The 22258-nt window shown below is 38.7% G+C and overlaps 1 protein-coding gene across 1 annotated transcript in view; it reads left to right on the top strand.

The window, feature by feature from the left end:
* The window catches only part of GABRA4 (gamma-aminobutyric acid type A receptor subunit alpha4), a 51914-nt gene that overhangs the window by 14306 nt on the left and 15350 nt on the right, over positions 1-22258 (top strand). The window contains exons 6-8 of the mRNA XM_076336197.1: positions 64-207; positions 1612-1764; positions 5115-5374. Coding sequence (XP_076192312.1) covers positions 64-207; positions 1612-1764; positions 5115-5374 — 557 coding nt within the window. The remainder of the gene's footprint in view (positions 1-63; positions 208-1611; positions 1765-5114; positions 5375-22258) is intronic.

The raw sequence follows: 22258 nt of genomic DNA, 5'->3' as shown, positions 1-22258 counted from the left end.
GGATTGGGCTTTTAGTAAGGTGTGAGAAGTTTCCTATTTATGCGAACTGATAATGTGTTGTAGATGCTTATCCAAAGAGTGAAATGATTTATACCTGGACAAAAGGACCTGAGAAGTCAGTGGAAGTTCCTGAGGAGTCTTCCAGTTTAGTTCAGTATGACCTGCTGGGGCATACGGTATCCACTGAAACCATTAAATCTATTACAGGTAGGAACCTCGTCAGTGAAAATCAACTTGAGGTAAAACTAACCCTGTAACATTTCCCAAGGCTTTTTTCTTTCCTTCCTGTAAGGTATTCTACTGAATGTCATAGGGTATATATTAAGGGCTGAGAGCATAAATCTGAATTAGGTTTCTGTCCTTCAGATTTACATTTGCAGATTCATTACAGTAGATTGCGGCGGTCTTTCAGAAAGCTAGAATGAGATCATTACTCCGAGGGACAAAATGAGCATTTAATCACTGCTTAAAATGCAGTTTGAAGAGTCAAGAGGATGTCTGGGTGAGGAAGTAATTTCTCAGCACTGTATCCACATTATGTACAAAAGACTTCCTTTGTTTGGCGGTGCAAACATCTCGGGATAGAAGTACAGCATACAGAATGGGTTATTAAAGCCATAAAAACCCTCTAGTCAGATAAGGATAGGCACAAATGCATTAGTCACAATAGATACTTCTGCTGATTTGTGCTGTAAGAAATAAGGCAAATGGCAACTACAGGCATCCGAAATGAGTGAAGTATCACTGATGAGCAGTGTGGTGATAAACAAGCATATTCCCAAAATATTTTTAAAATTTGGAATCATTTTCTAAGCATCAGCAAGTTTGTGTGTTGTGAGATGGTCAAAATGAAACAGATAAAGCAAATACATTTGATGTATTGCTCTATGGATATTTTTCTTAAAGATGAAGCAGCGGTTTGCAATACACTAGAAATTTACTTCTCTGCATATTGATTATTATGAGTTAACAACTGAATTTCCTTACTGTCCCCAAAATGCTCATTCTGTAGCACTTTATTTAGACAGTTTATTCAGTTTATGGTAAAACTGCAGTTTTGTTGGTTTTTTTTTTTTAATATGAATGATATCATTTTAGAGAGAGTATTTTTAATTCTTGTCAATGATTTTTGCATTTGTTTCATTATCATAGTGGTGCTGACATATAAACCTAGTAAAAAGCTGAGACACTTCCATGTAATTTGATGTGCATCATTGTTATTATTGTTGTATTTGGCAGGTAGGTACCACAATGTTCTGGATACTATGATAGGTAGATAGCTTGTGTCTTGGGACTCGACTCTTCAACAGAAGCCAAAAGAATTTTTTTAAATCGTACTTATACTGTAAAAAGTGATCCAGTATTAGCTGTACATTTATAGTATTTTTGGTAGCGGCTACAGAATGGCACTGTAAGGACCTACTACTTCCAGGATTTTTTGTTTAAAACTTTCATTCATTCTTGTCTCTAAGGAACGTATCTTTCTATACACGTTAAGTGGTATGAATAGCATCATCTTAAACAATCCTAGTTGATAGTCTGAAACAGTTATTCTGCAACACAAAAATTTTATGCACAGTCAGAAAAGTATTTTCTTTTTTTTTTTTTTAGGTGAATATATTGTTATGACAGTTTACTTCCACCTCAGACGGAAAATGGGTTATTTTATGATTCAGACCTATATCCCATGCATTATGACCGTGATCCTTTCTCAAGTTTCTTTTTGGATAAATAAGGAGTCCGTTCCAGCTAGAACTGTGTTTGGTAATTATTTCTTTTTTTACTGTTTCTAGTACTTCCTCTCTTAATGACTTTAACTAGAATAGGCCTTTTTAGTGCCTGGGGGTATACTGCCTCTGTGCTAGTGCAGAAGCAAGGGAATAAGGCAAACTCAGAGGAATTTTTGCTATCAGTGTATGAAGAATGTATTATGTGAATCCTTGGAATCTGAAGAGAAACTTGGAATATTTAACCAGAAGGGTGACATGGTTGCCTGTGGGGATTCTACCTGCTTCGGGGAGCAAACTGGGAAGACCTGGCCCTGAGTAATCCAGTCAAGTCCTTAGCCTACATCCAGAGCAGTTTTATCCTCCAGTGGACAGTAGTGTAACTACTTAATTACTTGAACTCACACCTTCTAAAATCCTTTTAAAATAATTTGATTGGGAATGTGCGAGATGTACAGATGTCTTCTTACAAGATAGCTGTGTCATCAGTGGAAGCTTGCTATGAGTAAGGCTTAGATCCTGTTACTGTAATTCTATGTTTAGTGCTCTTATCTCCTTTCTGCCATTGCCATTACGAAAATGAATTCAAAAAGCAAAATGATCGCAAGATATTAAAATCGCCCTCATCAAAATACAGCTTGAATGAGATGCTACAGTGAACTCTGAAAATAAAAACCAAAAAAGCTCCTATGGAAGACAAAGCCTAAATGGAAATATGATTCCTAACAAAGAAGTAGGATAAAAACATTTTTAAAAGCAGTCTTTATAGAGCAATGTCTTGACTTTATAATGTACTGTAGTCTAAAGCAGGAATAATCAGGAAAAGAATGTTCTACAAAAAGCCTTTCTACAGATGGATAGATGCTGTCAAGAGTGATAGGAATTAATGTTTCTACATGACGGCCCATTCAAACATGTAAGTGGAGTCAGAACACTGTTTAGTATCACAAATTAGACAAGGTTAATGATTAGTTATAGGAGAAACAACGTGTAAACCTAATAAGAACCCCACTAGCTTTCAACTCAAGCATTACATTAGGCAAACTAGTATATCACTTTACATGCCTTTGCGGTAATGTTGAATAATGGTACTTTTTTTGAAGGGAGTCTTGCCATGAAGTGGAAAGGTAGAATCTGTATTTACAGACAAAATGTGATAATTGAAAATGTACAAATTATACAGCAATAGATGTAATATGTGTCATTATATCAATATGTGAAACTGAAAACAAATAATAATAAAGTTTGGACATCCACTAAGTTACAGATGAGTCTTTAAAATGCCTTTGAAAGCAAGTGGCTTAAAGTATGGCTAAAAGTATCTTTTTAGTTTTCTGACAAATTCCAACAGGGACCCTGTTTTCTAAAGGTTTTCTTAAAAGCAGATAGAGATCTTGCAGACAAGAGCTAGGAATGAAACCAGAATACCTGCTATGGTACCAGCTTTCTAGAGGAACTGTCAGAAGAGGCTAACCAAAAGATCTTTCCATTGTACACTGCATGATTAGGGAGAACTTGGCAAAGGTAACAGAGGAAGGACACACAAGGAACTAAGGTACATCAGGTCATGAGTTCTGCAGTCAGAGCTTCAGACACCTGAATCTGGTGATTGTGGGAGATTGGTGTTTCTTAGAGGAAGGACAGCAGTAATTTTAAAACAGGTTTTTGACATTAATTTTTATATTAAAATACTCTTAATATATTTTTGTATGGTTATGTGCATTTCTAATCAGAAGCTCACAAGTATTTAGCTCTAGGCAATTACAGTTCATGTGTATATATAATATTTTTTACCCAAATTTAATTCCCTACTCTGTAAATCCCTATGGCATGTATCCAAGGGCAATTGCAGTGCCAACTGCAGGTCTTCCAGAAGAATGATTTGATAGGGGGAAATGTGATAAAGACTATGGCAGTAAACTATAATACTGTCACGGCCTCCCCTCTCCTCCTTGTATTTGGGGAATGGTTGGTCATTCAAGTCACTTCACCCTATTCTTACATCTATTAAACAAATGTCTTTAGAAGACAATTCAGACAAACTATTTGCTTGAAGTGGACAAAGGTAGAATCAGGAAGGATAGGGCAAAGCAGGGATGGGTCTCTTCCAGGAAAAAAAAAAGCTTTCCGTAATTTTTTTTTTTCTTCTCAGACTTAAATATTTTCAGTGGTGGTTTGTTCAACACCTTCCCACTGAAGAAAGTTTTGTGAGCTTGTATCTCTGTTTTTATCCTGCTGAGTTTGCTCTGAGATATTCTGTGTGCTTTCATGAACTGGCTATTACTCTTTTTTCTTTTTTTTTTTTTTTTTTCCTTCTTCAATAGGAAGGACTGGTTTCATTGTCTCCAGTTCTCTGTATGACAGTGTCTAGGTGAAGCTTTTTTCATATTAGATTACCCAGGTGGAATACCACCATTTAGGGAATAGGGGATGTGAGGATCCTGTTGGAAAACATGCTTTTAATTATTTTGAATTCTTCTGAGCAAATGCATTTTATTTTGAATTAAAATGGGTACAGTGCTCTTTTCATAAGAGTAAAGACATCTCCATTTGTAGTCAGTCTTCCTTGAGGTTATCATGGTAGGACTTATGCAGTGTTCACTATATACTCGGTATTTTACATTTGTATGATATAGGATATTTTGGATGAAAAAGGAAAAAAAGACCCCATACCTTGGTTTGATACAGCATGTATTTGCATTTGAAGTATTACCATGAAGTGGTCATATTTTGAGTTCAGTGTCCATGCTTGTACACTTTAATTAAAAAGTTGTTCTTTCAGAAGATGAAATTCTAATTAAATTTCATCGGTTGACTAGTAGCAGAAGGGTTTAAAAGATAAGGTGATGGTTTCTTAATTAACAGAGTTGTTAACATAATATTCTAGTTTTCTTTAGCACCAAAATAATTTGCCATGACTTAATGGCAACTGGATTACAAGTGGGATCAGAGGAACAGGCACAGACTAATAGGTGGCATTCTGAACCCATTACAGGAAAAATCCATGTTTTTGTTGCGGTCTGAGGAGCACTCCCCTATTTAACAACTCAAATTATGTTCAAATGTTTAGAAAATAACTTATTGTAAGAAATTCTACTGAACTTGACATGAAAAAAATATGAAATGAAGGCTTCCATGTTTTCTTCAACTGTAGATGATCTGCTGAAGTCATGGCTTTCCATGCCTCCTTTAAAAACTGGTTAACTGTTTTGTGTGCATAGCTGCTCATAGATGTTTGATGGTTGCTGTGACTTAAATCTAATGCACTATTCACAAGCAGCAGAAAAGGACTCCTAAGTGATTTAAAATTCTTTGTTTGAAGCTGCTTGCCTATTCTCACTGTGTTTTACTTGGATTCAGCAGTGCTTTTGCTTTATTTCTTTGAAGGAATAACCACAGTGTTGACAATGACGACACTGAGCATCAGTGCAAGACATTCACTGCCAAAAGTATCCTATGCTACTGCCATGGACTGGTTCATAGCGGTCTGCTTTGCCTTTGTGTTCTCTGCTCTTATTGAGTTCGCTGCTGTCAACTATTTTACTAATATTCAAATGGAAAAAGCCAAAAGGAAGACGGTAAAATCCCTTCTTGAATTTCCAGTTGCTCCAGTACCAAGGGAAAGAAGTACAGAAGAGACACTCACGGTACGTTTTCAGCTTATACAAACATTTTCTGTCTTTTTGGTAGTGTTTCTCGGTAAAAACAGGCCTTTAACTTCCTCCCAGGTTCCCTCTGAGCTAACGATGCAGTGTAAGTCAGCCTACTTGAAGGCTAATGCTGCACTATATTCAATGATAAAAACCTGTAAAACATGATTTAATTCTTACTTGCATTATTGGATTAACTCGGGGGAGAGGAGGAGGTTGCTGGATGAAACCTTTGTGTCCACCATAGATTTCACTTTTATGTAATTTGCGTGTCTTTGCACAGGAGCTCACCTCAACTCCTGAAAAGCTTTTGGGGCTCTGGTTAACAAAATGCTTTCCAGTTTTCATAGTGCTTCGGATTAAGTGTGACTTGTGTGGTAGCTATCTTAGTGTGCAGACCAGTTAGTGAAGGCTTGATCTCGTTTCCAGTTGAGCTCAATGGTGATTCTCCTTTCCTCCCTTTTCCCATTCCCATATGCTTGCTCTCTGCTGCATCGCTCCTTTTACTCATGAGACACCTAGGTAACAAAGTCATTACAGCACTTGCACCAGCCATGCAGCCGGTCAGTAATTCCCAGCCATGGCTGACTCTTGGCAACACTGCTCAAGAAGTAAGACGCTGACAGCAGCATTGTAATTTACTCTTCCCGTCAGCCTGACTTTGTAATTTCCTTTGGCTGAGCCATGATTTAAGAACCGCTGTTTTAGACTAACTCTTGGTAATTTTGTCTTCTGTCTCTTTTCACATCTCATTTGTCTCCTTCCCTATTCATCTGCTCTTTTTTGCCTTCCCACCCCTTCCATTTGCTATCGCTGCTCAGCTGCTGTCCACCCACTTCCATTTTTCTTCCTCTTCTTTGCTCTCCTACCGTAGATCATTAGCGTTTTCAATCTCCTGGTTGTGTTGTTCTGTTAGCTCACATTTCTGCTTAAAAGGATAGATGTGCTCCTGAAGAGTTTGTTACTTGTCACTCTGTTGGCTGCTAGTAAGAGACAGGAACAAGAAAAAGTATGTTTATAGTAGCGTCCGCCTTGTACATAGAGGTATTAGTGCCATTAGTTTATGCTAAGCTTCTTGATTGTATGGCATGCAGTTTAGTATAGTATCTTGGGCACTCCTGAGGACCGTTAATAAATACTGCTTTTGGTGATAGTCAGGTTTTACTTGGGTCCATAGGAAAATCAATTACATAAGAACAGTTTTATCCTAGATTTATTTATAAGATTTGATTAAAACAAAAGGAAAAATATTATTTTTCTCAGGTAGCAATGATGGAGGCTTAACAAAACTGTTTTGAGTCATGGTCAGAATTGCTGTAAGTCAGTCTTGTATCACGCTTAGCCATTTACACACATGTTTTGGAGAAAATTCTCTTTCTCTCTTTTTCTGTTTTTTTCTTTTCTTTTTTTTTTAACAACAGCAACAACAGAACACACACAGCTTTACCCAACTTGAAAGCTAGGTAAAATGAGATGTGAACAGTTCTATTCCACTGCTTATTAATACCTCTGTGATAAATGTGGTAGTGTGCTTACAGGTTTGGGGATCTTGAAAGCACTCAAGAGAGCAATCTGCTTTTTTGAAGGGTTACACGTTAATGTTATGAGTATGTAAGTGAGTGATAATGTTGATTGTACCTTGAACTGTTTTTTTTTTTTTTAATGGCTTTTTCTCCCATTATGCCTGTGCTAAGCCTTGAGTCTTTGCTCTCCCAGGGCAGGCGTACAGGGTGAGCCCACAGGTACTGTTATAAAGGCTTAGCTGTCGTGCAGTCCTTTCCATGACTAGAGGATGACTTCTCTTCTGGTCTCCCGCTGCACAGAACAGAAGCTAATATGGCTGTTCTAATTCGTTAGAAGCTAGTATGGTTCTTAGACTCTGCTTTCCAACCTGACATGTAATATAGTTCTCTCCTTAAAATTTTGAGTTTTGCTTATAAAAGGCTAATCTAGAATTTTCTTATGCCTTATTATGAATTTGATTTTTTTTCTGCACATACACTGTCTAATCGGTGCTGATTTACCAGAGATTATAATAGAGTCTCAGCTTCCCTGTTAGTTTGTGGTGCACAAAGAATGCAGGACAATAGCCTGACTGTAGCATGTAATCTGTATGCATTGTTTCTTAACATAAAGACTACACATTTTATCTCCATAGCTAAATGATAGGCTTTGATTTCTTAACCCAGTTAGCATTTAAAAAAAGTCTGTACTATGTTGCCACTGTTGTGCTAGAAATTCTTTTGTTAGCAATACAATTGCCAGAGCTCAAGGAAAAGTTTTATTTTAAACTTGAAACATTTTTCAAACAGACTTTGCCTAATCTGGTAAATTTGCCAGTCTCTCAAAATTAAAAATTTTTACTTAGCCCAGGGAGGAAGTGTGGGTAAATTGGGAAAGAAGATGCCTGAATAACTAAACCCTACAGTTCTTTCTAGTGTGTATCTCACCATTTGCAACCTGCTTTGGATCTTCTACTTATTGGAGGGGGAGATCCCTCTCTTATGCCTGTTAGCCCTGTACTTTTGCCTGCTTTGAAATGGCATACAGCTGGCTGCACGGACTTTTCATAGTTGAGGTCCCATCTTTATAGGTCCCCTGAAAACAAGAAAAATATAGAGCAATTGAGGCTGTTAAGGAAAACAAACAAGGTGATATTATACTTTTAAATGAGGGTTTCATTTTATGGGCTGTTGATTCTGCATTATTCACTGGATGGTTACATTTATTTATTTATTTATTTTTCTCCAGTAACATGGTGGGATTGTGCTAGAAGGGTTCTAGGAGGGAGCAAGTTGGGCTATGAAACGGGATTCCCTATAGAACATGGGGATTTTACTATCTGATAGTACTAGAAATTAGGCATATTAATAGTAAAATTTGGTAAAATAAAGAGAAGTTGCATGTAATTGGAAGTCTTTTTTTGACATGTATGTGTTTGACCAATTTCTGACCATAGAATTAAAGTGGGTTTTCTATATTGAATCAGTTCATGTATTACTCATGCTAATTGGAATTCTTGGTGGTGGGTTGGTTTTTTTTCTTTTCAGCCAGAAACACTTTTCCAGTTGTCTTGGATCAAAGGCAACTCCTATCATTATGATCAAATGATATGGGATGTTTTCATTCATATTATGTATTTCTTTATCACAACCAATACATCTTTACTGTAGCAAACGTGGTCTATAAGCTTTTCTAAGTTATTCTCTTGTGTAATTATATTTACTTTTTTGGAGCCACACAGTGGGTGTGACTGATCAGTATATTGATTACAGTAAGCATTAAATGAATTTCAGATGCTAGCCAAGTAATCTGAACTGTGTTAATTCCAACAAAAAACCCTGCTGTCAAGCTAATTTACTGGGCTGGGGATGGCAGGGGTGAGCAGACAGCCTTTGTAGTGCCTGCAGATGCACTGTGTGCTCCTCTATCACTCGATTTGGTTTTAGCCATGGTATTATTCAACCTTTTTTTACCCTCCTCCCCCTCTGCGCCCCATTTCAACTCTTTCTTCTTGTTGCCTATAACTTTCTGATACAAATAATATGTTGCCATAAGGAGGAGTGCAGTTCTGCAGTAGACATCCCATGAGTAGGACCCAGCTTGTTTGAGATCTGCCTTGAGTTCTCAAGGAAGTTGGACAACCTCACTCATCCCTTCTGTCAGCCACACCGAGATAGTACTGGAGTCTGTCTAAGCCAAGACAGATGACTTACACCATGGTGTCTCCTGTAATATCCTTGTCTTGGGAGCAAGTTAAAATGCTCTCAGGTTAGAATGAATGAACCTGTCCCTAAATGTTCTGAACTCCTTTCTTTAGTAAAAGCAGAAGTCTTGTTGCAAGTCAGTGTGTGATGGGAATGAACGATTTATAGGTTGTTATTGGACTCCTGAGTCTATTTTTATGCTTCTGCACTATTTCCTTTTCACTGTATTCCTATGAAGTTTATTTTTAAAGACCTACCCGATTTTGGAGATGAAGAATGCTACTGAAAAATAGTTTTCAAAAATAGGCTCCTAAACACTGTTAGCATGAGCTTCAACCTCAGCTGTTTGTTAAGAGTGTGAAACTTGAAAAAACAGGTCAGGCTCAAACAAACCTTTTGAATGGAATAATTTCTTCAAACTCAGTCACAAGTGGATGATAATTCTTGAACTTTCTTTCTCTTTTCTGAAGCCAGTTAAGTGTCACATAGTCTTAAGTACGCCCCATAGCATCTAATGGAGGAACTGAAGGGTCAAACTCTGCAGTGCCACATAGATGCACACTCCTCTTCTCACCAGGAGGATCCATGCTGGGGTGATATGTGACTGACGTGTACCTGACAAGTTTACAAGAAACATTGTCATGTGGACAACCTTCATACGTGCTTTCATGTGATTTAAGATGTGTTTTCTGTGATGGGGAGTACTTGCCTTTTAGTCATATGATGGCCACAGCTCAAGTTACATGATGGGGGTGGGGGGAGAGTGGGGATCCTTTGGCAGCGTTTGGTGAATAAACATCTGGAGCAATTAATCTCTGTTCCCAACTCTGTGCCCTGTCTCATGACTTCCAGAGCAAGGATTGGGCTGGATGAATTGTTCTGATGGGCTGGGTACAATCCAGAGGCCATAGGCTGAATGCTTCTCTTTTTTGTTTGTTTGTTTTGTTTTTTTGTTGTTTTTGTGTGTGTGTGTGTCTTGTGTCTAAGGCCTAGACTGTAAGTGAAAGTGGAAATTTTAACCTTTGAACCAAAACTTCTTTCTGAATAAGTAGGCATAGTGTGTAATGCAGAGAGGTGCATAAAATGTACCATCTCTAGAGTAGTACTGGAAGGTACTGGGAAAGGCACTTACCGCTTAATTTCTTTGCTTCTTCCTTGGACTAGTAGAAAGATACCTTCCCCTGTCCCAGTAAACAGAGAAGTGGAGCTAACCCCATTTTTCACATATGTGGAGGAACTTATCTGAAGAGCAGACAGATCTTAATGGTGGTACTTGGACCACAAGGTGATGGTCTGTTTACTCAGCTCCTTATGTGGATGCATAGCCTACCTCTTCTGTGTGACTTGAATAGTCCTGCAGTTGGAACAGCATTTCAGTTTTTAAATATAATAATCATTTTGTTGCTGCTTCACTACTTCTACACTGCCTAGGGTGTTACCTTTTTTTTTTTTTTGAGGGCAGTGGAATTTAAAGCTCAGATCCTAATGAAGGACTTCAGGCTCAAGGAATGTATAGAGTTCATGCAAATATGAGGACAGGACCATACAAAGGGAGGCTGCTGTGCCACGTTAACATGCCAAAGAAGTTATTCACAATTTTCTGTCGCTCTAGTTTCATTAGACAACATTTTTGCTATCTATGATTTACGGTCATAATATGCTGGCATCATGTTTAAGTAGGATGAGAGTGGATGCAGGTCATAAACAACTGGCACATTTCGTACTGTACGCTATTTGAAAGATAGGAGAGGATGACTACCTGGGGTAATGCTGCAGTGGGAACGTTGAATGTTTGGAAACCTGTAGATAGAATAGATCCAAAATGGTTCTTAAAGTATTTTATTAGCTGTGATGCTCAGGTACGATGTTTTGTGGGTTTTTTCCCTTTTTGTTTGTTTGCTTGCTTGCTTGGTTTTGTTTGTTTTTTGTTGTTGTTTGTCTTTGGTTTTTGTTTTTTACTTGCTTCGGTAGACTTAGATAGTCCTACCCAGCAACTGGCACTACTTGCGATGTATAAAGCTAAATATATGCTCAAACAATATGATTGCATAAATGTGGAGTGTACAATTTAAAGTGGTTTTCTTAATATTTCACATAGTATGTCTTTCTAAATAGCATAAATTAAAGTATTATATTAAAAAATTTGGTCTCTTTCCAAGAACCTGATACTGCTCTATCTTTAACATGGTTGAGTTGTGGAATGAATTTACGCTGGAAGTAGAAACATTTGTTTACTGTGAAGTGAGCAGAGTAATTACTGGAAGTGTGCAATGTATCACTTACCTGTGATGTAAAAAAAAGACTGGGTGCTGATAAAATGAACAAAATTGTTGGAATTCAAGGTTTGGGAATGAGGTTTTTCTTATTGATAGTGGAAATGCTTTTTGTTTGGGTTCTTTATTTTATTTTTTTTTAAATATGCACAAAAAGCAGGAGTTTAGTTTCAACACCTGATTTATAACTAAACAAGAAATCCTGTTGCAGTGCTATCTCCCTAAACCTTACTAGGAGATGTGGTAATTGCTCACTCTTCCATTTTCTGTAAGTATGATAATGAACTGCCACAATAGTAGGCAAGGGAATATGGGGGATGTGCTCTGCTGTTATTCAGCTGATGCTCAAATACCTGACAGTGTTTGCTGTAGTTACTGGAAGACTTAATTTAAATGGTATTAGGATAGGGCTTTTATTTTGGAAACCAAAGCATAGCTCAGTAATGTCGATCTTTCAAGTGGGGTGTAGTATTTTCTAGTATAACCATTGTTTTTATTTTTTAAAATACTCTTAAGTGCCCTTCTCTGTCATCCTGCTGATCTACTGAAAAGACACACTCCTTATGGTTTCGTCATTAGAATAAGCAATACAATCCTGTTTAGCATGAAAATAACTTTTATTACTAATGTCAGTTGCAGGCATTAAGCAAGGTCTTGTATTGATCTAATTGCAATTTCCTTCCTTTTTTTTTTTTCTTTTTTTTGTATGGGCAAACATTAAGTACTCAAAAAAAAAATGTGGTGGCATTTCAGAAACACTAAGTCAGAATAAACCTGTATGGTGACAGGAGTAAGATTTTCAGATTGTTCAGCATCCCTTATAATGCAAATTGTCAGGGAGTTTATCGTTTTCCCTGTGATGATTATTATTAAATGACGCCTTTAAACACAAGGCTCTTCATATTTTCTGCTTAAACCTTTTTCTGTATTTATATTTAAATTTCAGTTTTGTTTCCTCTCCGCAAAGAGTTTTCAATACTGGTGAGCCCAATGACACAAATTGCAATTGAGTTTCACAGCTGTGTGTGAGGTTTCTAGCTGGCTTCATTTTTACACTGGGAAAATTGGAGTCAGAAGAAATCAATGTTGAGAGGCTTGGGAAAATCTACGAGGCAATGAGTGTTCAAGGCATTTTAAGCAAACTACTGAAGCAAATTTAACTACAGCTTTAAGGTCACTGAAAATTGAAAGATACAGAAAATAATGAAGGTCTTTGGTCCCGAATCAGCTGTTCTTCTTCCTTTCATAGATGTTATACAGGGCACCTCCACAGTTGGTTAGCACACAACTTATCCTAATAGATTTATTTACCCCTCCCTGTAGTTATGTTTTCAGTTCTTTTATTTTTGTCATGATATAAATGAAATCTTTAAGAATTGTACACACCAGTACTTAAGAACCGTATACATGCATACATACATATATGTATGCATGTATATGGCTCTTAAGACCACACAGGTGGATGGGTTTATTTGACATAAATTTTGCATCCGTTTTTTTGAAAAAAGCTTTTTCTGATTTATGTATCTCTATAACCTTGAATTCACTTTTCTTCCACCTCATGCACTTTTAGGCATGTAGAACATAAGGTGGAGTGCTGCTCTTACCTCTCCTCCCCTCCCATCACAAAATTCAGATCACAAAATGAGCAGTATGGATGGTGCACTGGCTTTTAGAGCTTATCTCCCCTCACTTTTTCTCCCCAAATAATCTACATTGCTCTTCGCACTCCTAAACCTATGGACTAGAATTCCTTGTATTTTGTGGCAGGTGGAGCTTTTACTTGGTCATATTCCAGGGCTCTGTAAGGCAAAACAAAATCTCTAGTACTATTCCAGTAAAATTTTGATTGACTGGCTTTACAACATAATAGTAAAACATGGTAGATTTCTCCTCCAAGTTGTGCATTTGCTAGCAGCATGGCAATATGGTGACTCAGTGGGATTTGGGACAAGCATCATTATTTACACTGATGGCAACATGCTACTTCCCTGGTAAATGTCAAATGGTGTGAATTTGGCAGACTGTATAATGTCCTCGCAGAACAGACTGTTTCCTTAGGAAAGAATGGTAAGGATAAAAACCACTATGATAGAATTTAATAGGAAAATATTGCTAAATTACCACACAAACAATTTTCACGTTGCAGCTAAACAGTAAGTAATGCCAGACTTTTGGTTGCTTTAAGCCTTCCAATTTTTGTATGAGTTTTTGTTGGAATTAATTGAGATCTCCCAATTTGGGAAACCTATGCTTTCATAAAGCACATCACTGACCTTCCTATATATTAATTTACCTGTGTCTTGCTGAAGGTTTAATAGTGCTGTCATGGAAGGCTCTAATTTTAGACTTGTAAAATTAACAGTGAGGTGTAAAGATGTTTATTTACTGTTCACTTTTCATTTCATTATAGTAACACCTCTTTGTTATATGCTTGATTATTCTAATAAACAATTAAAATTCTTCCATGTGGTTTTAAAACTGCTTTGATTGTGGTACTCTTGTCAGGGTGTGTTGTGTTGTGTTTTGTTTTGTTTTTAACTTAGGGAGATTAAGTATCCAAAATGGTGATTAGGCACCTAAAAGGCTTAGTTACTAAACTTCCCTGGGTAGGCATGTACAGAACTGACTTGCAGTTTCCAAAGTGTTTGCCATGCATCTTAGGTGGAAAAATACCTACTCCGTTTCACCTGAATGGCCAGTATGCCTGTTAGATACAGCCTCCCACAAACCCTACGTGGGAGTCTGAGCTGGCTTGAGTCCTGCCCCTTCTGTCTTGGAGAATTGTATTAGCAACCAGACTCCTAGGTAGTCCACGGGATGTTAAGTTCCTATTGAAGCTGCTCTTGTTATGTTAAATAATTTATATGGGGCCAGGGTGAAGGAGAGCAATTGATTCTGGAGCCAGCTTGTCTGTGCATGCGCTGCAACTGGAGGGTGAGATTGAAGTGTGCAGAATGCAACATCTATAACAAGGAACGAGGACCACTTGTCCTAGACTATCCAGTGGCCTGGTGGCAAAGCGCTTGAGATGTGGGAAGCCTGTGTTGATATTCCTGTGACGGTCAGGGCAGATTTGAGAAGAGGTCTCCTATCACCAAACCTAGGTTCCCGTCCTGGTCTCTGGGTTACTATAGAGGAGGACAAAGTCTTTTTGTGTGTGTCTTTTCAGTGTGACTTTGCTGCCTAGCTTCAGGAAAGAGCTCAGAGCTGAGAGCGCTGGGTAGAGTTGGATGGCTGCTTCTGCAAAGGCATGTAATCTAGGCTCTCATCCTACCCAGGGCATTTCTCTCCAGCTTTGACAGCTGCTTGCTGGATGTCGAAGCGTTAGCTCTCTCCTGCTAGGACTGGTACCAGATGGTGGTGTTGTGACTTGTAAATTCTGCTGTGAATTTATCCCTGAGAAAGTAGAAGCTACTGCTTTAAATATTGTACTGCCCCTGTCCCAGAGAGAGATACCACTTTAGTGAAATCCTGTGTGAAAGATCTACTAAGGATCTAGAAAATGCATTGGCCTGCAGCAATGAACTCTCTGTTTCAGTAAACAAACGGTGCAAAAGCAGCCCTGGGACCTTGCACAATGTTGCTGTGAAGGTCTGTCGTAGGATGAGGCTGACGCAGGTCTTCTGAAGTGTCTATATATCCAACCCCAGGACTGCTGAACTATTTTCCAAGGAGTGCTGAGGCAGATTAGAAGAATAGCTCTGAATTATATTGCAAATGCATAGCCCTAGTTTTAATGTGTAGTACTCCTGGTTCTCTGTTAGCTCAGGCAGTAGGAACTGCTTACTTTGGATTTAAATCCCGATAGAATGTATCCATCATACAAACGATGAAACAATTTAAAATTGCAGAGACTGAGTTGAAGCTGCTGTGTAGAGCACTAACAGGCTGGAGGAAGATGCTCTTGACTTATATGAAGGAGCTAACTCCGTACAGTGCTGTACCAACACAAGAATTTCTCACAGCTTGCAGTGTTCTCGGTGCTTACGTTCTTAAATACAGTCCTGAGGATAAAGTTGCCTGATGCCCTGGTAATCACTTTTATCATTGCTGCATTCTCCCCAGGACTTGGCATGTGACTTTAAAATAATGTTCTTGTTTGTTTTACAGATTCTAGGTTGGCCTTATCATAGGGAATACACACTGTGGTTGTTACCAGCTCTCTTTGTTCTGTAACAAGATGACTAAGTTTGTCAGTTCAGTATTGTATATTGCTGTGCTGATGATCCCCTTCCCGTGAAGCTCAGCTCAGCTGCTGCATGCTACTTCAGTTCATGCTAAATTTGCAATCTTGACTTCATTGAAGTGCAAAATTGGCTTGCTTGTCAAAAACTGGTAATACATACAAAACAATCCAGTAGTTTATTTTTTTGGCTCAAGTCAAGGCTTATGTAGGCTTAGAGAAAGTTTCAGAATTTCCACATTATGTGAGCAGCTGTTTATAGTGTGCAAACCTTGTTAAATATTGAAGAGTTTAGATTGACTCATATTTGTGCATCATTTTAGTGTGGTAGTAAACAGCAGTATCCATCAAAGTTGAGCTTAAATGCAAAAGCAAATGATGTGAGAATTGATTTTTTGCAATAGATCTGTTGGGTTTTTTTTTTGTTTTATACATTCTGTCATAGAAGCTGACTACCAAACTTGCTCCACAAATCCGCCACAGTATTTAACAATAAATTGTATAGATTTATCCTGAAGTGTGCTAACGGTGGCGTTCATTGTATTATTCATGGTCAATTGCATGTGAATCCACTTGTCAAGGGACGGATACAGCATTAATTACCACATTTTACACATGCCTGCAAGGAGGTTGGTTTAGTTATCTTCATGCCAAATAAAATGGAGTTTCTGCTCTGGGACTAGCAAAAGGGCATCTTACATCAGGACTTTTTACACAGGAAGAATTTGTACTGAATGTATCTTTCCCCACTTCAGTTCTTTCAAAGATAAAACCACTGCAAAATAGCATGTGATGCTTAAAATTAAAGCAAGATCTCTATGCTTTTTAATACAGTAAGTATTTCAAAAGCTTTTTGCATACTGCATGCTGTTTTATTGATCATGATAAAACAGTTTCCATCTTCTCAAATAAATTTAATTTGGCGAGTCATTAGTTGACTCTCAAACTACAGGGAACACAGCTGTCCTCTATGGAATAGAGGGTTTAGATTATTTTATTCCAGATCTGGTGCCTTTTTAATGGGTTTAGTACCAAATTTGGTGGAAGTCTATTATCACCTCACGTAAATTAGAATCATAGAATCATTTAAGTTGGAAAAGACCCTTAAGATCGAGTCCAACCTAACACTACTAAGTCCACCAATTAGAATATATGCCTATTATTATTATTCAGGATGGGCAGAACAACCAAACCCCAGAACTAAAACAGTTCTTAGCTGAAGTGCTAGGAATTACCAGTCACTTCTGTGACATGCTTTTGCACTGATATCTCAGAAGGCTACATCTTTGCAAAGATCTGACATGCTCTGCTCTGAGCTGTAAATCATCTGACTGCACCTCTTGATTGTAAACTGCAGTGAGGTTTTGCTTGTTTCTTTAGTTTTAGTACACAAATTCCCTAAAGAACTTGGATGTTGTAGCACATAATCTACAGACCTGGTGGGATCTCAGTCCTGCATACACACTTGGTGCCTGAGGAGATCCAGGTCTCTAAGGGATTGATGCTGAAACCTCAAATCCAGAATGCTGAATCCCAGCCAGATGGAGCACCGTGGGGGGGGGCTTCGGATGTGTAAGCTTGGCTTTCAGGAACTGCTGTTTACAACTAGCATGCTCCAGCTGTTTTCAACAAATAGGGAGGCAGAGGTGTGTCCCAGGCTTAATAACTGGAACACTTCTCCAGGAGACGGGAGATGTGAACAGATTCAGTTATTTCCCTGTCTGACAGTATTTGAACCTCCTGTCCTATCCTATGGCCCCTTGCCCCCCCAGTAAGGTATGCTAATGCATAGGATGGGAGCTTTCTAAATCTCTTGCACTGAGCTTTTTTTTTTTCTTCTTTTTTTTTTAGTTGTATGGACTAATAGAAAGAAGGAGTGATTATCAGTCTTTTCTGAAAAAGACTGGAGTTCACACTTCCCTATGTTTGGTCAATTCCTTGGCTTTGTTAGTGCAGTCACCTGTCTACCTCTGGCATGTTGTACCTTTTAGTGTCCCTAAATCAAAGTCTTGGTGATAAATGTTTGAAGTCCCATGGAGGCTGAAACTTAGTTTCTACTGTTGCCAATCTTGTCTGTTAAAAATCAAATAGGAGATCAGTGCTGTAGATTCTTGGCATTAACATATCCCAGCCAACCACAGAGCTTTATCCAATGAAGATGTCCTACAATTATAACAAAAATATATATTCTTAGATTATTATCAGAGCTCTTGAGAACTTTGTCTATGCACGGACAGGAATTGTGCTCTGAGATTGCCCAGGATTTTGAAACTTTTATTCAGTCTTTCTTCCAGTTAAGGTTCAGAGGCTGAATTCTCCCGACAGGATCAATAGCAAGAAGGTTTCCTCTTGAAGGAGGATACAGCAAAGCAAAGTACTTAAAAACTTCTGGTTTGGTGGTGGTGGTGAAGTGTGGAGTTTGTTGGACCAAGTCAGAATGATAGGCTATTTCAAAAGAAGGGTGAGGTGATGTTTATGTAAGCAGCAAGTTGTTGTATTTATAGAAGGGCAATCTTTATCAAATGTATTAAGGCTGGCATTGCATGCTGTAATACACTGCCTTTTATGGTAGCTTCCAGGCTCCCATTCTGCATTCCTGAGCTATACCATTTTAAATGTCTCCCAAAAATCTCACTGAAACGCCTCCAGAAAATCAGATCCTTTCTCAATGTAGAGTGAGAATATAAAAAATGTGGACTCAGTATTTCCTGTGGAGCCCCATCTGGAGTAGCACAGCAGCTCTCTGTTGGCTCAGGATAATTGAGTGGTTTCCTGACTTGCCCTCAGAAAGGAGTCTTTACTTGGATAATACTTTCATTTCTTGGGCTGCATTTAATTTGGTTTCCATTTGATTTTCATATTTTATTTCTTGTTTTCATGCCTCCAAACTAAAAGCTACCAATAGGCAGTAGGTTTGTGTTTCTTGCTGTTATTTTTAAAAAGACGAAGTAAAATAATTTTGGCAGGCAGCAAGTGCTTTACATATGTATATAATTTTGTTGGTCAGGTTGTCATTATCACATCCTTTTACTAGGGGTATGCACCATAGCTGGAATGTTTTGCTTAGTACAAACCGAATGAAGCATTTTACTATGTTTCGCAATATAGTGATTAACCTGACTTCTGCTGATGTCAACAGAATTTGGTTTGTTAAGGCTTGGCCGTGGAATCAGCCTTGTTTAATATTTTTATTAGTGACCTTGGCATTAATCTTCAGGTGATGTAGAGTTGTGAGATGGCATCAGTACAGAGGAGGAATAGGCTAATGTAGGAAGAAATGAATTATCTTTATAACATTAAATAGAGGAATATAGAGGGATCATATGTACACAACTGATAACAAGAATTTTTGCTAGAAGCTTTTCAACTGGAGAAACCAAAAAGGAGACACACCTGAGTGCTTTGAAGGAGGAGAATGAGCTATTGTCATGATATAGTCTTGAGTAAAGCAAGTGCAAAAAAAGGATATTTGAGGGGAGGTGGTGGGCAATGTGCTGGTGAGGCCACCCTGGCAATGAGTGTGCATTCTGCTCAGCTTTGACAAGGCACGGAGCTGGGTGCTCGCCACTCACAGCGTGAGTGATACAGCTGTCCTGTTAAAAAAGGGAGCAGTGAGGCAGGCTGCCTGCCTCTTGTTTTGCTGGTGCACGCTGAGTCTGCAAAACCTACTGGGGACAGGAGTTGGAGTGTGTTCCCCTTAGGGCTTCTGGGGTGCATAAGGTATTGGAGCTAAGCACTGACCCAGGAGATTTTCTATCTCCAATACTTAAGTTGCTCCCAGCACTGTTAGAGTGCGTATTAATGGTTATCAGGCTGCTCCAGCAGTGGTCAAAGCCCCTGCCTTTCCATGTGTAATGTAACATCTCTCTCCATGGAATATGCTTTTTTCAGTACGTTTCAAGGACAAGGTTCAATTCAAGAACGCAAATCCAAACTATTACGATGACATTATGCAAGGACAACCAGTTTTCAGTGATACGTTGCCTGTGGAGCATCTTAGAAATAGCATTTCTAATTTCCATGCTCTGAGTGCTTGGAAGGTCGTTTCCAGAGAATTAACAAAAAATGTATCCATATTTTTGGGGCTTCTTATGCAGTGCTATATTGTGATATCTTACGATATTATCTGTTTGGGCTTCATGTGTACATTGTAATACTTTTGAGGAAACTGGGTTTCTCTCTAAACTTAAGGTTCCTGAAATATTGGAAGTTTTGTGTATCAGTGGCAAGAAAGAGAATGCCCAGTAGACTTTTAAACAGTTACACATATTGACCATCTGAAATAGTATAGATAATTTTATTCTAGAATCATAGAATCATAGAATAGTTTGGGTTGGAAGGGACCTGTAAAGGTCATCTAGTCCAAACCCCCTGCTGTGCGCAGGGGCATCTCCAACTAGATCAGGTTGATTATTAGATCATAAACACTGTAATGGGATATGAGTAGTGAATTAAATAGCAACAGGTCTTATTTGGTTACTTAGATGACAGCCGAAGTGGGGGGAAGAGGAGGTATTATGCAAACATCAATAGAAACAAGTTCCCACAAAAGAAGTAGAGATGGCTGGAATGCGAGAAGAAGCCTGGATGTTACCTGTCTGTCTTACCAGTGTCTGTGGTTGATGATGCACAGAAGGGAAGGATACTGAGGTGGCCCTTGAAAACAGGTGACAGTACAAGTGAGCAGGAGCGTTAGGCGGTGCCTCTGTGAATTGCACTTAATTCTCTGTATTACTCTTGGGACCCTTCTTTTATGGTTGTGCTTGGAGTGATTGAAGATGTGGTATTTATATTCTCCAACAGCACTACTTCTAAGCTACTGGTCTAACGTAGGCAGAGAGCAGGAGGGAAGCGTGACATGTCTTAGTTCCAGTGCAGATCTACTTTGCAACCCCTGTCCCAGCCCATGGGCTTTTGCTCCCCAGGCGCTGCTTGAGAGCTTTATGATGGGAGAATCTTACTTGAGCAAAGCCAGGTTGTCCAAGGATCTGCACGTAGAAGGTAAAACTCGCCTCTTCTCAATGACTCTAGTGCCAGCTTCTTCATAGCACAGAGCTATTTTTTGGGACAGTGAACATCGATGACTTGCATGTGCTTAGCTTTGCAAGCCTTCAAGTAACATGAAATACTCCATCAGGTATTCCCAAGTCTCTAGTAAATGCACTCCTGTCCTGATTGTATTTTATAATTTCAATTTAGCAGTCTTGAAAGCTGCTTTACTATTCCAGGGTCATTGACAACCCAGTGTGAAAGTATCCAAATTGCACACCTGTGTGTACTTCTGCACTTCCCGAAGAGTGACTCAGACTTCCCTTTCAAACAGTGCAATTAGTGTTTCTTTCAGGAAATACCAGTTTCCTCTGGTGTTTATTCCAGTCCTCTGCTTCTTTGGATTGCAGATGCAGAAAAATAAATAAAAGGGAGTGACACGCTTCTATGCAGGAAGGAAAACTGTGAAACCTAAGAGGGATTCTTTGATATATCAACCATGAGCTGGCAAATACATCAGCCATGAACTGGCATATATCTGTGACAGCTTCAGATAAATTCAAGCCAGCAGTATTGCCAGTGACTGATTTGTACTGCAATTAACAGGATTTGGGACCAGCATTCTGGCCATGGTGGGAGTACTGGAGATGTCAAGTGATTTTTTTTTTTTTTTTTTTTTGGTAATTGCTTTTTCAGATTTCTTTTTCAGCTCCCATTTCTCTGTTTCTTTGAGCAAAACAGCTAAGCCCAACCGATGCAGCAGACAGACCTGGTTGTCACTCTTCTCATTACTCAAGGTACTAGTACCTTGAATGACACCTGAGTCGTTCTCCATTCCTGCTCTCTGGCACTTAGCTGGAGAGAGTTGCTGTTGGATGAAGGAGGGAGGAGAGAATGCTGCCCACTTTCTCTCCCTTTTTCCTGTGCTGTGAGCTTTGGCAGTGTTCTCTGGTAGGGGGAAAAGGAAGGGGAGCCAAAGGCACAGCAGGTGTCGTGCAGGGCAATGGTTGGGAACGGTATCATCAGAGAAGTGCTAAACGTGATTTTTGATATATAACAAGTGATTGTTACATATCCTGCCTGTATTTAGACCTCTATTGCTGCTGTTGAGTATATGTACCCTATCTGCCAATAAATCTTTGTCTTTTGGGAAGCAGTGAGCCTTTGCACAAAATATATTCACATATTATATCCAAAATATAATATGTTTTATATTATATTTTAGGGGTAGGGCTGAAAGTTCAAAAGTCTGTTCTTCAGGTACCCTTCCAGAAGGAGGTTCAGGAGATGTTAGGCTTCCTCTTAAATGCAGAGAAGAGAGGCAGAGCCTGAGTCCCACTCCCAGAAGTCAATAAAATATTAAACTCTGCTGGATTTCCCATCTGTACTTCCTTATTTATATTTCAGTTTCTCATGCAGCCTAATAAGTACTATTTGGCTTAAGTATATCTTTCAGAAAGACAACCAGACTTGCCTGAAGACATCAAGTGATGGAGAATTCACGACTTTTCTTAGTTAATTAATGGAAAGGAGTAGTTGATGAAAGACTGATTTATTCACTGGTTCAATTGCATCTGGAGAATTTATTGCCTGTGGTTGATGTGGAAAAGCACTGCCTTTATTTCTGAAAGAGCAGCAATGTGGTAACTTGGTTTGGTAAATACTTGCATTTTAATAGCATCTACTATAGAAGACAGACTAGAGTTCCTAATATATGGTAGTTACT

The sequence above is a fragment of the Aptenodytes patagonicus genome, chromosome 4, assembly GCF_965638725.1.
Source record: "Aptenodytes patagonicus chromosome 4, bAptPat1.pri.cur, whole genome shotgun sequence".
Classification (NCBI taxonomy): domain Eukaryota; kingdom Metazoa; phylum Chordata; class Aves; order Sphenisciformes; family Spheniscidae; genus Aptenodytes; species Aptenodytes patagonicus.
This window is presented reverse-complemented; position numbering and strand designations above follow the sequence as displayed.